A 13,506-nucleotide genomic window follows, 5' to 3' on the forward strand; every position below is an offset into this window, starting at 1 on the left:
TTAACACATGAACAAGTTACAGTCAAACACCACATTTATTTCATCAGGTCTTCATGAGTGGATGTAATAAACAGGACAAGCTACCCAGACCCACTCAAACTCTCAAACAGCCTGCTAACAGAGAAATTAGCAAGCCTCCCTCTATTAACAGTTACCTAACAAACCGGAATCACTTCAAAGATATGGAAGAACCAAACTGTCCCAGCACGAGGGGTATCAAATAACTGTCCTAATGGAAGAATTGTGTTTTAACATAACCGTACAATAAAACAGGGAATGCAAACGAGACCGTGACAATGTGTTCACAAATTAGCATTGCACTTGATATCAATGCAAAAAGGTGTCTGTGAGAGCTCGCAGGCACTCGTGATGACACCATTATAGCTGCAAAGGTAACTGGCACAACTGCTAATGATCGTGTAGTCCGTCCTCATCCACAGCTGAAGCTGCGCTTGGTCAAAGCTACTTAGTAGCGGTAGTGGTCCGGTTTGAAGGGACCGTCGCAGGGCAGACCCAAATATTTTGCTTGCTTCTCTGACAGTTTAGTAAGTTTGACGCCAAGCTTGTCCAAGTGTGCAGCAGCCACCTCCTCATCCAGCTACAAGTGCAAAAAGTAGAGAGTGAGGAATAAATACATTTCATACATTCTGATAATCATTGGTTAAGAGTCCCTGCTTCGCTTTGCATCTTGTTTTTAAGTAAGCTTGCAAACCTATATACTCTTAAAATCACAAAACAATAATGGATAATGGGCATATTACTGGACAATACCATGTTTAATAAAAGTCTACATGAAGCTACTGTACCTTCTTTGGCAGGAAGTAAACACCCAGTGGGTATTTGCTGGTGTTGGTCCACAGCTCAATCTGGGCAAGGACCTGGTTGGTGAAGGAGTTGCTCATCACAAAGCTCGGATGGCCCATGGCACAGCCCAGGTTCACCAGACGCCCCTCAGCCAAAACAATGATGTGACGGCCATTTTTCATGCAAAAACGGTCAACCTGTATAAACAGAGTGGAGAGTTAGTCAGATCAGACATGACCATCATCATGGGTATGAAAGCAGGGCTTTCACAAGCAAGGTTTTGGTGTTTGTTGATGTCTGGGGAAAAAAAAAAAACGAAAAGAGAGCAAAGCACTGGTGATTCATTCACAACAACACCTGAACTTTTTATTAAGAAAACAAATGCTGTCGAATTCATGGCATTTTTCATTTGCATTTGAATTCAAATTTAATGTAGAATTTTCCCAACTAGTGGTTTGTGATGGATCAGCAAGCAATGTATTTATAAATAACAAATAAACAATACTAGATTAATAGAAGACTAGAACATTGTGCTGTATGAGAACAATACGATATATATATATAGAAGAATGAAAAAATATATATGAATAAAACTATTTATAAGCTAGTTTATAAAAAAAAGTTTTCAATCGTCCCAATAATATTGCTTTCTCCTACATATTCATTATTAAATAAAATAATATTAAGTTAAATATTTAATTAATATTGAAAAAACAAATATTGAAAAGTAAAATATGCCTTTTTTTAAGGCATATTTTTCCTAAAATATCCTAAAATTCCTAGAAAATCATTCAATAATATTTAATTAGCATTAGCAAATAATAATACATTAATCAAATAATTATAATAAATACAATAATTTTTATAGAGCCTTTAAAATTTGCTTTCTCAAAAGTGCTTCACAACACAAGCAAACAAAAAACTAAAAATCTAATAAATGTGCTTCCCTGATGATAAAAAAAAATAAAAAAACCTCCTAAAACATTACAATATTTCATTATTACTTATTTACTAAAAATGTAATGCATGCGTTACTGTACAACACTCTAGTCATCAATCTTGCACCTGAGGTTTGATGTTGATTTTCTCCGCTGCATTTTCGTTAAGCCACTTCATGTCAATCTCACAGTCAAAGTGGCCAATGTTGCAGACAATAGAGTCATCCTTCATCTGCTCAAAGTGTCTGTGAGGAGAGAAAAAAAACCATGTGATGTTTACACTAACTGACCAACATGTCCAGGCGAGGAACGATTTCAAACAGCTTGGCACAAAATTCTCTTCATACGGAAGTAAAAGCTGAAACAAATCACTACAAGAACAATTATCTAAAACAATGGTCGACCATGTTGCACCAACACTAAATAAATTAATGATGTTTGCCTTGGCATTTTGAACAAACCGCTAACCGTAATATTACTGTACATATGACGAAGTAACTCATTCTGAATCTTTTATTCTTCAACCAATGAATGACGCCTCAAATTTTTGAGGACAGGACGGCAATTATGTTTCTAAACAATCAAGGCTGAAGCAAAAATGTAGGTTCAAAATATTTCTCCTAAACCATTTCTGGATTGCATTTGCTTAACTGGTGCCAGACAGACATATGCAGATTGCCAGCATTTAAACATGTACCATCGGCTCTGAAAACTACCAGAGAATCCAAGACAGTTCTCACATCTGTAGATAATACCAAACAGCAGCTGTGCTCCACTGGCCCCAGCGTGTCCTCATCCCAACCATTTATCACAGAGGCCCACACCCCATCAGAACCCACCAGCCCGCTCACCATCAGATAAGAACAGAGCAGCGTGCATATGCACACCAAACTCAGGCAAGCACTGTATAATGTAGCAGGCTCAGGCCAGATCTCACGCAGTGCGGCTTTGATTGCAGGCCTGGGGGTCCTTCCACCGCACATGAATCTCCCTAGTTCATCATGTTGAAAGGATTCATTGTTGACCCAACTTTCACGCTGTGCCGGATGACATCCTTAAATACAGTTGGTGTAGTGTGAGAATTCAATTCATGATTTCAGCAAGATGTCCAACTAGTCAGGCTGTGTTCAATTTCTGGATTGTGAACACCATGAAGGTGTAATGTAAATAAACTAATAAACTACCGTTCAAAAGTTTGGTGTCTGGATTTTACAGTGCTTTTGTTTTTTGTTCAGCAAGGGTGTATTAAATGGATCAAAAGCAGCATTTTCAACTTTGATAATGAGAAGAAATGTTTGTTGAGCTGCAAATGAGCTTATTAGAACAATTTCTGAAGAATCATGTGACAATTGATGCGGAAAATTCAGTTTTGCAACAAGAATAAATCACATTTTAAATAAAAGTTATTTTAATAATATTTCACAATATTACTGCTTTTACTTAATTTTTCTGATCACAAATGTAGACTTGATGACCTTGAGACCGTTTAAAAACTTTTGAAGAAAAACTTTTGAACAATAATAATTAGTAAGACAAGAATCACTTCAAGGTAGTGTGTGTGTGCGTGTATATGTGTGCATATATATATATATATATATATATATATATATATGATTTTATACATCTAGAATTGATACGATTGTGAAAAGCAGGCATTTCATTCCAGGATGGGGCAAAAGTGCATTTGCCGAAATAGCAAACTTCTTACACTTTGACTGAAGATCACAAACACGTTTTTGTCCTATGAAATAATATGCACAGGTGAATAGTCCACAATAAACCATAATTTTTACATTACTGAGACTAACTAAACCTGAAACTAAGGTAAGATAAAGACATAAATGTTGCTAGATGCAATAAATTTAATTGAGTAATAACATGTTGTACCATAAATAATTTTTGATTTATTACTTCCATGTTGAAATCAAAAGTGACCTCATCATTGGGCAGAAGGCTGCTGATATTGCTATAAGAATCGTTCTTGAAATATTTTCCATCTGGTCCATCTTAACACAACTTAAAAGTATCATTACGAAACTGGAATTGAAATAAGAAATCGAATTTTCTCCGTTTTTGAGGGGACACTAAATGCAGTACAACACACATTCTAGCTTGACATCTGTTAGTTGTTCGTGTTTGATTAATGCTGTACAAACCTGCCAAGGATAATGTCCTCACAGCCAGTGGTGGTCACGAAGATGTTTCCTTCCTTGCAGGCCTCATCCATGGTGGTCACCTCGTAGCCTGAGTAACAAGAGCCAAACGCAAGTCAATCAGACAGCCAGAAAATAGCTGCTTACAAAATACTGTGGGTTCATAATAGGCTCTATGACTATGTGCAAAATTATGTTCCTAGAGAAAACACAAACAAGTGCAACAGCCAATATAGCTAGCCAAGAGAGAACAGGGTGGCCTATTTGATATAAATAATCTCAACAATAAATGTTTCACAAATTTTTATTTTTATTATTAACAATTACACTAAATAACAATAAGTAAATATTATATAAAATATAATGTTTATTTTCTGAATAATATTTAAGCATCTATAAATGCATATAAAATGTATATTAATACTAACATACATATACATATATACATACATATACATATATATATATATATACACACATACACACACACACACACGTGTATATATATATATATATATATATATATATATATATATATATATATATATATATATATATATATATATATATATATATATATGTGTGTGTGTGTGTGTGTGTGTATGTATGCATGTATGATTGATATATATATACACACACACACACACACACACACACCACCATCATTCAAAACACTAGGTTTTTCCATTTGTCAGCAAGAAGTTATTAATCATTTAAAATACAGTACAATGTAGTACGATCACTTTATTCTTTTATATATTTTAATAAGTGCAAAATACGTATATTGTTTCATTTTTACATAAACAATAGACCCATTACTTGCATTTAATATGATTTCTATATAAAAAATTTTTTGATGCATTGATGCAGACACCAGGAAAAGTAACACACAAACACACACACACACAAACAAACATACCCTCCATAGCCGCCTGCAGAGCGTTAATGGGATCGATCTCTGTGACGATGACTCTGGCTCCAAACCCTCGCAGCGCCTGAACGCAGCCCTTCCCGACGTCACCGTACCCGGCCACCACTGCCACCTTCCCAGCAATCATCACATCTGTGGCGCGCTTGATGCCGTCAATCAAAGACTCGCGGCAGCCGTACAGGTTGTCAAACTTACTCTGAAGGGAGTGGGAGAATAAGTCATTCTCAAATAAACCCTTTCATTTACAGCAGTCATATAATAATAGAACCAAGCATAAAGTGCTCACATCTGTCTGTTTTGTCACAGTTTTGTCATTTGTCAACACCACGTAATGATATTATATGCTGGTAATAAAAGGTTACCTTAGTAACGGAGTCATTGACATTGATGGCAGGAACTTTCAGTTCCCCTTTCTTCAGCATCTTGTAGAGGTTGTGAACTCCTGTGGTGGTCTCCTCAGAGATGCCCTTGATTCCTGAGAGATAAACCACAAAGAAGCATTTTGCAAATGTTAAAGACCCAGAAAATTCGAATCAGTGCATCTGATTGGAATGAATGTTGAACTTACTAGTTGGCCAATAAATTGTATTTTTTTGTGGAGTTTAGCTTGAACCTCACTGGTGTGACGGAATCTAATTCAATTTCAATTGACTACTTCAGGAAAGATTAGCGACTGTCAAACTTTAGTAGAAAATATTCAGCATTTCAGAAGCCAAACGTATGTATTATCATTACTCCATGTGGAAATATTTCTGGCATTAAGTCACTTGAAATGAAAATATGAGGAGCGAAGTCACTGCAGGTCTTGATTTTTGTCCAGTTACACAGAGAGACCGGCTATTAAGTTTGATGCCGCTAGAGACCGTGTGCTGTCTCCAGTACATGTGCAATGGAAAACAACAATAATATAAATCATAATGTTAATTATAAAACAGATTCAGTCAATACAGTGTTCCAGAAATGCTGAAATTAAACACCGTGATAGCAAAGATGTCAAGTAACTGTACACCTTTTATTGTTTAGATACAGTTTAAAAGTCTGGAATGTTTTTGAAAGTGGTTTACGCTCACCAAGGTTGTATTTATTTGATCCAATAGACAGTAAACAGTAATGCTGTGAAACACTATAACAATTTCAACCATTTTTAAATTGTTTTATCATTTTAAAATTACATTTGTATGATGTAAGCCGAACATTCAGCATAATTTCTAGTGGTGGCGAGATGAAGCCTCATGAAGCACTGGAGCTTTTCAGCTCAGTGGTACACAAAAGGGTTCATTTCTGAAGGCTTCATTTGCTCACACCAGCACCTGGTGGTCAAAGAGTGTAAAACAAGCAGATACATACATTAAAGATGATCTGATGTGATCTGTGATGCACTGTATATTGCACTAGTTAAGGCTTTGAAACGGTGAAAAAAACACAGACTAATCCATTTACATGATGCATATTTTCTGGTGGTTTAATAATGATTGTATAACATAACTGTAATAAATGTATTTGATTGAAATGAATGGGGCCATCAGATGTGTAGAAATCAATTATTTGTTCATAATAGGCAGGAGGGGCAATACTGTATTATATTGTAATGCTTGCTTGTTTTGCTGGGTTAAGAATGGAACAGCTTGATCATGGATTAGCCTGCCACCTAGTGGCCATTAAACAGCAGTACAATACAACTATATAACTATATAGAGAAGTCATTACTAGCCACAGACATCCAGACAACCATAGTAACTGAGGTAATGAAATTAAACAATACTTACAGGAGTAGTCTTAATGACCCTTCATGACCTCTGTCTGATAGGATAAGTGTGAGAAAACGATAACCGAACAAACACAGACTATACCTGCAAGCAGTTTGGGGTATTTCTGGTGCACCAGATTGGTCAGGTCTCCACCGTCGTCCAGGATCATGTTCACAGGCTGACCGTCCTTAAAGTAGATGGTCTGCTCTATGCACCACACATACTCCTCATCGGTCTCTCCCTTCCAGGCATAAACTACAATACAGCACAAACAAAAAAACACACACACACAGACTCATTAGACACCAATATAAGCATCATAATTGTGTTACTGGCTGCAACAGATATTACTGAAAATTATGAACTTATGTTATGTTCACTGGGTTTGCAAAGTTTGTGCTTGGGTGCTTATTTTAAGTAAGCATAAGCATAATTTTACTTAAGTAAATAAGTAAAAATCTTATTTAATATTTACCGGGCTCACATCCCAAAAATACGATTAATTTTACATAAATGAATGTAAATGCAAGAATAAGGTGCAATGTGGAGAGACTGTTGTCAATAGCTGAAAATCTGCTCATTTTAGAACCACAAGCAGCTCAAAACATGTTTGATATGCATTCCTGTAGCTCAAGTGGTAGAGCATTGCGATCATAAGCACAAGGTTGGGGGTTCGCATCCCGGGAAACACATGATAGGAGAAAATTGTAAGCCTGAATGAATTTCAGACTACAAGTCACACTTTTTTTTCATAGTTTGGCTGGTCCTGCGACTTATAGTCAGGAGCGACTTATTTATCAAAATTAATTTGACAAACCAAGAGAAATGAACTAAGAGAAATGAACCAAGAGAAAACATTACCATCTACAGCCGCGAGAGGGCGCTCTATACTGCTCTGTGCTCCTGTAGTCTACACTGAGCAGCATAGAGCACCCTCTCGTGGCTGTAGACGGTAATGTTTTCTCTTGGTTCTAAATAAATGCGACTTATAGTCCATAGACTATATAGACTTATATATGTTTTTTTCCTCATCATGATGTATTTTTGGACTGATGTGACTTATACTCAGGTGCGACTTACAGTCCAAAAAATACGGTAAGTCGCTTTGGATAAAAGCGTCTGCTAAATGCATACATTTAATTTTAATTTAATTTTATTTAATAGTTTTAATGTGGCATTATTTTCTAGCTGGTATAACATTCATTTGAGAAATTCTTTTAGATAAGCAATGGATGCAAGTAACAACCACCTACTGTCATCACTCTAAATGAGGTTAATAAATTCATATGAAATGATATAAAGCCGTATAACTTCCAAGCATGGAAAAGATTAATGCAAAGTCAATCAATTCAAAAGTTTGGGGCAATTCATTTTTTAAAATAGATATTTATACTTTTATTCAAAATTAAGTGATAGGAAAATATTTATAATGTTACAAAAGTTTTAGATTTCAAATAAATGCTGTTATTTTATCAAATTTATTCTAAGCATCCAGCATATTTTTTATTATAAAATTAAATACATTTCCAAAACTGACAATAAGACAAGAATAAGATAAGAAATGTTTCTTGAGCAGCAAATCAGCATATCATGTGACACTGAAGACTGGAGTAATGAAGCTGGAAAATCAGCTTTGCATCACAGTAATAAATTAATTTTAAAATATATTACAATAAAAAATATTTTACTTATTTTAATATTGTTTTCACTCCATGTTTTAATTAATATTGTGACGAGTGGGGCGGGGCCGAGGGACATGGGAGCGAGGCCGGTGGAGTGATTGGAGATGAGCTACACCTGTTCGACCCACCGGTCTCGAGGCCCACGGAGGAGATGGAAGGATATAAAACTGGAGCGACGACAGTGAAGGACGAGAGAGGACCAGGCCTGGGCTTTTAGTTGTGTTTTGGTTTTTATTTGCGCGCACCAGTCGTCTGTGAGGGGCTGGTGCCCTGTTTTGTGTTTATTTTGCTTTATTAAAATGTTGTTTTGATTAAATGATGTTTTGATTCCGCCGGTTCCCGCCTCCTTCTTCCGGATGAATACAAAGGTTTAATTCATTACAAATATATACAGCTTTGGTGAGCATTAGAGACGTAAAAAAAAAATCTTACTGACCCCAAACCTACAGTAGTGCATGTTATTAATACTACAGTCACTGAGATATCAGATATTACTGTGCTGTTATATCTTTGCCTATCAAAATAAGTCTGCATTAACTCTAATTCAAACATATAAGCTGCATCTGGAATTTAGTTCGTTAGTGAGCAGAAATTTAATGCATCATAGTCTTGCTCCCAAAACACAAAGGCAATTAAAACTGGCTGTCAGCATAATTATGCCGCTTACTAAAATAAGTTTTTAGGCAGCATCCTTTGTAGAGAAGGATATCTCATAATGCACTCAGATCAGTGAAAAACAAATCCATCCAAGACAGCAGACAAAGAGAGAGACATAACGATTATAAATAGATTTAGAATTCATAAAAGTATTGATAATCAACTGGATCTAACTAAAAACAGATCCAATGAATGTGTTGTTATAATATTATGTGTATGTTTATTGGAGCGTTGAAGCTGCAGCCTAAGAAGAGACTTAAAATAGGCAATGTGCAAGTGAAACCGGAAAAGCACAAGCTAAAAATCCTTTTTTTGTTGTTAGACAAATGTTTTTGCAATCTTTTATAAAAGGTTTGACATTTTTAACACTAAAAATAATTTAGCTTGTATCCCTTAAACTGTTTGGGAAAAGCTGATAAAGTTATCTTTGCCTGCACTCTCTTGCATGTTAGTCCTTCAGAAATCTAAAGATTAACCCCATTTGTGCTGATTCTAGGTTTACACAGCATGGAGCACTCAGAGTTCTCCTTATCTAGATTTGATTACGCAGCTTTAGAGCAAACAGTGGACAGGATCACAGCAGTCTAGCACATCAACACAGCAGCTGTTACCTGGAACACCAGATTTAGCAATGGCTGCCGCTGCGTGATCCTGCGTAGAGAAGATGTTACAGCTGGACCACTGGACCTGGAGAAGGAATGAGATCATGTGATATATACAGACTTCATTCATTAGTTTCATAACCTTTTGGATAAGATATGGCCTTGGGCTGGGAAATTCCAGTTTGGCAGAGGAAATGGGGGATAAGAAGGCGATGCATTTAAGTCAGACTGCAAGGTTAGCCATCTAGTACTAGGAAAAATATGTGAAAAAACGGTACACTCCCTTTCCAAACAGTACTGTGGCAATACCCTGATAAAAGAATGGAATAATGTGACAATAATATGAAACATTGTATTTATATTTCAAAGAATACCGTGGGCATACAGGTTTTTTTTTTATGTTTTTGGAAGAAATCTCTAATGCTGCTCACCAAGATATAGTAAATATTGCAAAATATGAATACAATTTAAAACAACTGTTTCCTATTGTAATCTACTTAAAAATGTTATTTATTCCTGTGATCAAAGCTGAGTTTTCAGTATCATTACTCCAGTCTTCAATGACACATGATCCTTCAGAAATCATTTAATATTCAGATTTGCTGATCAAGGAACATTTCTTATGATTACCAAACATGACTTTTTTGATCTTTAATGATTAGAACGTGTACAAAAAATGCATTTATTTGAAATAAAAACATTTAGCAACATTGACTTTACTATCCCTTGATCGATTTAATGCATCCTTGCAGAGTAAAAATGTTCATCTATTTCAAAAATAAACAAACAAAAAAAGCTACTGACCCAGAAAACTATATAGCAATACAATTACTATTTGTTAGTGAAACCAACAAGCAGCAAAGTAGTACTGCAAGTTCAGTAATTGTTGAATTTTGAAAATTGAAACCCTACTTTTTATGGTTTTAAAGTAATATTAAGATACAAAAGGAAAATTCTGTTTTTGTATACTCAAAAGAAGGATTTTAAAGCAGCTATTGAGAATTTGATGAAATCTTAAAGAATGCTAATGCAGTTCTTCTCCATACCGAGACAATTCATAATCTAATAACATCAAACCTGGCGCAAAATGCTATTTTTGAAGAATGCCCCCTTTTCTTTATGGTTTAACATTTGCATCCTCACCTCAGCTCCGAGGGCAGTCAGGGTCTCAATGAGCACAGCGGTCTGTAGAGTCATGTGCAGGCAGCCTGCGATGCGAGCACCTTTCAGGGGTTTGGTCTGGCCGTAGAGCTCCCTCATCTTCATCAGACCCGGCATCTCATTCTCGGCTATGTCGATGGCTTTACGTCCCCACTCAGCCAGGCTGATGTCAGCTGGACAGGGAGAAAATGGCAACAGATTATGCATAAAACATAGGCTAAATTCAGCAAACGGAAAGAATTATTAAATTAAATAGTCAAACTAGTACAGAACGTCTGAACTTTTGCTTAAGCATTTGAGAGCACAGTTAAATAATAACTACAAGTTCCAAGAAGCATACATGTCCGTTATAACATGCAAGTTAAAGCAGACTGTGAAGTGTCAGTCACATTTTTAGACATCTAAAATAGGAATTCAACAGATGACACCTAAAACTACATACCTAGCATGTCTTGAACCGGTTGAGGAGACGGTGCTTGGTTTCATATGCACACTTAGCAACCCAAAAGATATTCACTTCTATATATAATTATAATTGAACACCAGGAATATTACAACTGCAGAAATGGAGGAAAACAAATCTACCATAATATTCAGTAGCCAAACAAATAAGTAATTACAAAATAAAATGGTATTTGATCCGAAAATACATTTTTTCCATTTACATTTTTGACAGCGACCACTAACCTACAACATGATCAGGGCAACAATTTCAGTGTTTGTTTAGTTTAACATGAAGATGCTCTTTTAACAAAGTGAATTTCCAACTTCCATGACTTAAATGTTACGAATTCCTATCATTTTCCTACTATTGTTACTTCCAGGTTTTCCAATGAGCATGGAAATCTTGTAATATGGCTTCAGAATGGGCTATTAATAAATATGTGTGCACTTTGACATTTCATTCACTGATTTTAAAGAACTGAACTCTGATCTAGGGAGCAAAGTCCAGCTGGATTAACTATTGAATTACTTGTGACTTATCTGCACTGAGAACAACAGAAGTCTGCTGAAAAACAATAACAGATGCCAAGTCTGGTCACCATAACAGTGCTGACGTGTGACTAAAGTGAAGATATGACTTAACATAGTGTGCGTTTATTTTGTCTTAACTCAAAGTACACATTTTAAGCGCATAACACTGGTTTTTCGTCAAGCACGAGCAGAAGGAACCGTTTTTTGAGCTGGACCTTTTCAATGAATCGACTGAACCGATTCACAAAACCATTTGGAGTGAACCGAGGGTTTCACTACGAACTGTAAATATGTTTAAGACGTTTAGTAGCATGCAGACAAAACGTATCTAGTTTTATTAAAAAGTAAACAGTGAAAAAACGTTTAGTCAGTAACGCTAGATAAATTAATTCACATAACTAAATCACATGTAAGTTAGGCTCTAAATGATTATGTTCTGACTGAGATACATAAAATTGCTATTAACAGTTATTAATAAAACATGACTGGAAAAACCTTTTTGAAACAGCAATATTTTCAAACATGTCTTTATCTGAACGTTGTAAAGTGTCAAGGTCCTCGTGCTGAGCCGTTTTATGAACCAAACGAACTGTTCAAAAGAACCCGATTTGCAAAAATTAATGACTACGATCAACGAAAAGTGGCGGCTCGTTCGGCATTATAGGAAATGTAGTCCAGTAGTGCAGGATCTCTCATACGAAGGAGATTCTACAGTGCACGCAAAAAACTACAACTTCCAAACTTTCTTCTTCACGTCTCGCCAATGGAACCACGCTAGCTTGTTTGACAGGTGTTAGATATAAAATCATATATACTACTTTGTGACAACGTTAAAATGGCTGTATTAGTACACTAGACATATTAAGTGCCTAAACTGTGACTTTATGGGGAAGGTTTGCAATAGTACGTCTCGTACAAGGTAGCGTTGACAATAACGCCTCCACTGCCATGTGATACAGAAGCAGAGCAACTGAAGATCTGCAACAACCCATGCCTGGTCAAAAATACAACCCAACACCCTTTTGCATAGAATCTGATAGTGTATAGAGAATCTACTAAAGATATTATTAGAAATAAAGAGTGGAATTAGCTTATTAGCATTGGCGGTAAAAATAAACTTATACTAACCAACTTTGAATGGAAGCTTCTCTGACATTTTGATGTGCTCTCGTTAGGTAAGCCTGATATGGGGTGGTCTTGAGCCCTGCTGTGGACCCGAGAGAGTGCAGAAGGAGGTAACTTCTTATGTGAACTTGAGTATAAGCGTGAACAACCCGGCTGTTGTAATATTCATGAGATCACGCCACCTCTCGTTTCTCATTGGCCGAAATGTGCCCCGCCTTCTCGCTCTAAATGAACCATCATGGGCGTGTTCATATGGTCCTTCGATAGCCAATGAGAATCCATGATGGTTAAAGGCGTGTAATATAATCTATGAATATAATGTGAAGATCTCGATTTATATACCAGTGGGCTACAAGTTTAAACTTGCTTTTGTGCTGATACTTAACATCATGATGACGGATCTGAGCTTGTGGGAAGAAAGGTGCTTTTTGTAATAAATATTTCAATTTCAATTTGACAAAACCAATTTGTGTTACTTTTCATTAGAAACAAAGCAATATAGAAAAAGGAAATTATTTTTTTCTTAGTAAAATCCCTATAAATTAGAGTCATTATGAGCAGTATCAGTTGAACTGGGGTTATCTTGGGACACTTGGACAACACTAGGCCTGTATAAAGTCCATTCAATATGTCCGGAAAATATGCCCCATATGCGAAAACTGTTATGAAATTAAACCTGAAAGACTCAAGATTTACATATCATTGACAGATTTACTAATGACCCTGTAAA

General features: G+C 36.0%; 1 protein-coding gene across 1 annotated transcript; it reads right to left on the bottom strand.

The window, feature by feature from the left end:
• Window positions 1–16: 16 nt before the first annotated feature.
• On the bottom strand, window positions 17–12,939 carry LOC132151577 (adenosylhomocysteinase B). The gene is made up of 10 exons (XM_059559784.1): window positions 12,780–12,939; window positions 10,659–10,849; window positions 9,525–9,600; window positions 6,677–6,829; window positions 5,189–5,301; window positions 4,815–5,022; window positions 3,899–3,986; window positions 1,870–1,987; window positions 807–1,001; window positions 17–598 (listed from the first exon to the last, which is right to left on the bottom strand). The coding sequence occupies exons 1-10, from the start codon at window positions 12,805–12,807 to the stop codon at window positions 467–469; spliced, it is 1,302 nt and encodes a 433-aa protein (XP_059415767.1). The 5' UTR covers window positions 12,808–12,939; the 3' UTR covers window positions 17–466.
• Between the last annotated feature and the right edge of the window lie 567 nt (window positions 12,940–13,506).

Source organism: Carassius carassius, chromosome 10 (genome assembly GCF_963082965.1).
Source record: "Carassius carassius chromosome 10, fCarCar2.1, whole genome shotgun sequence".
Classification (NCBI taxonomy): domain Eukaryota; kingdom Metazoa; phylum Chordata; class Actinopteri; order Cypriniformes; family Cyprinidae; genus Carassius; species Carassius carassius.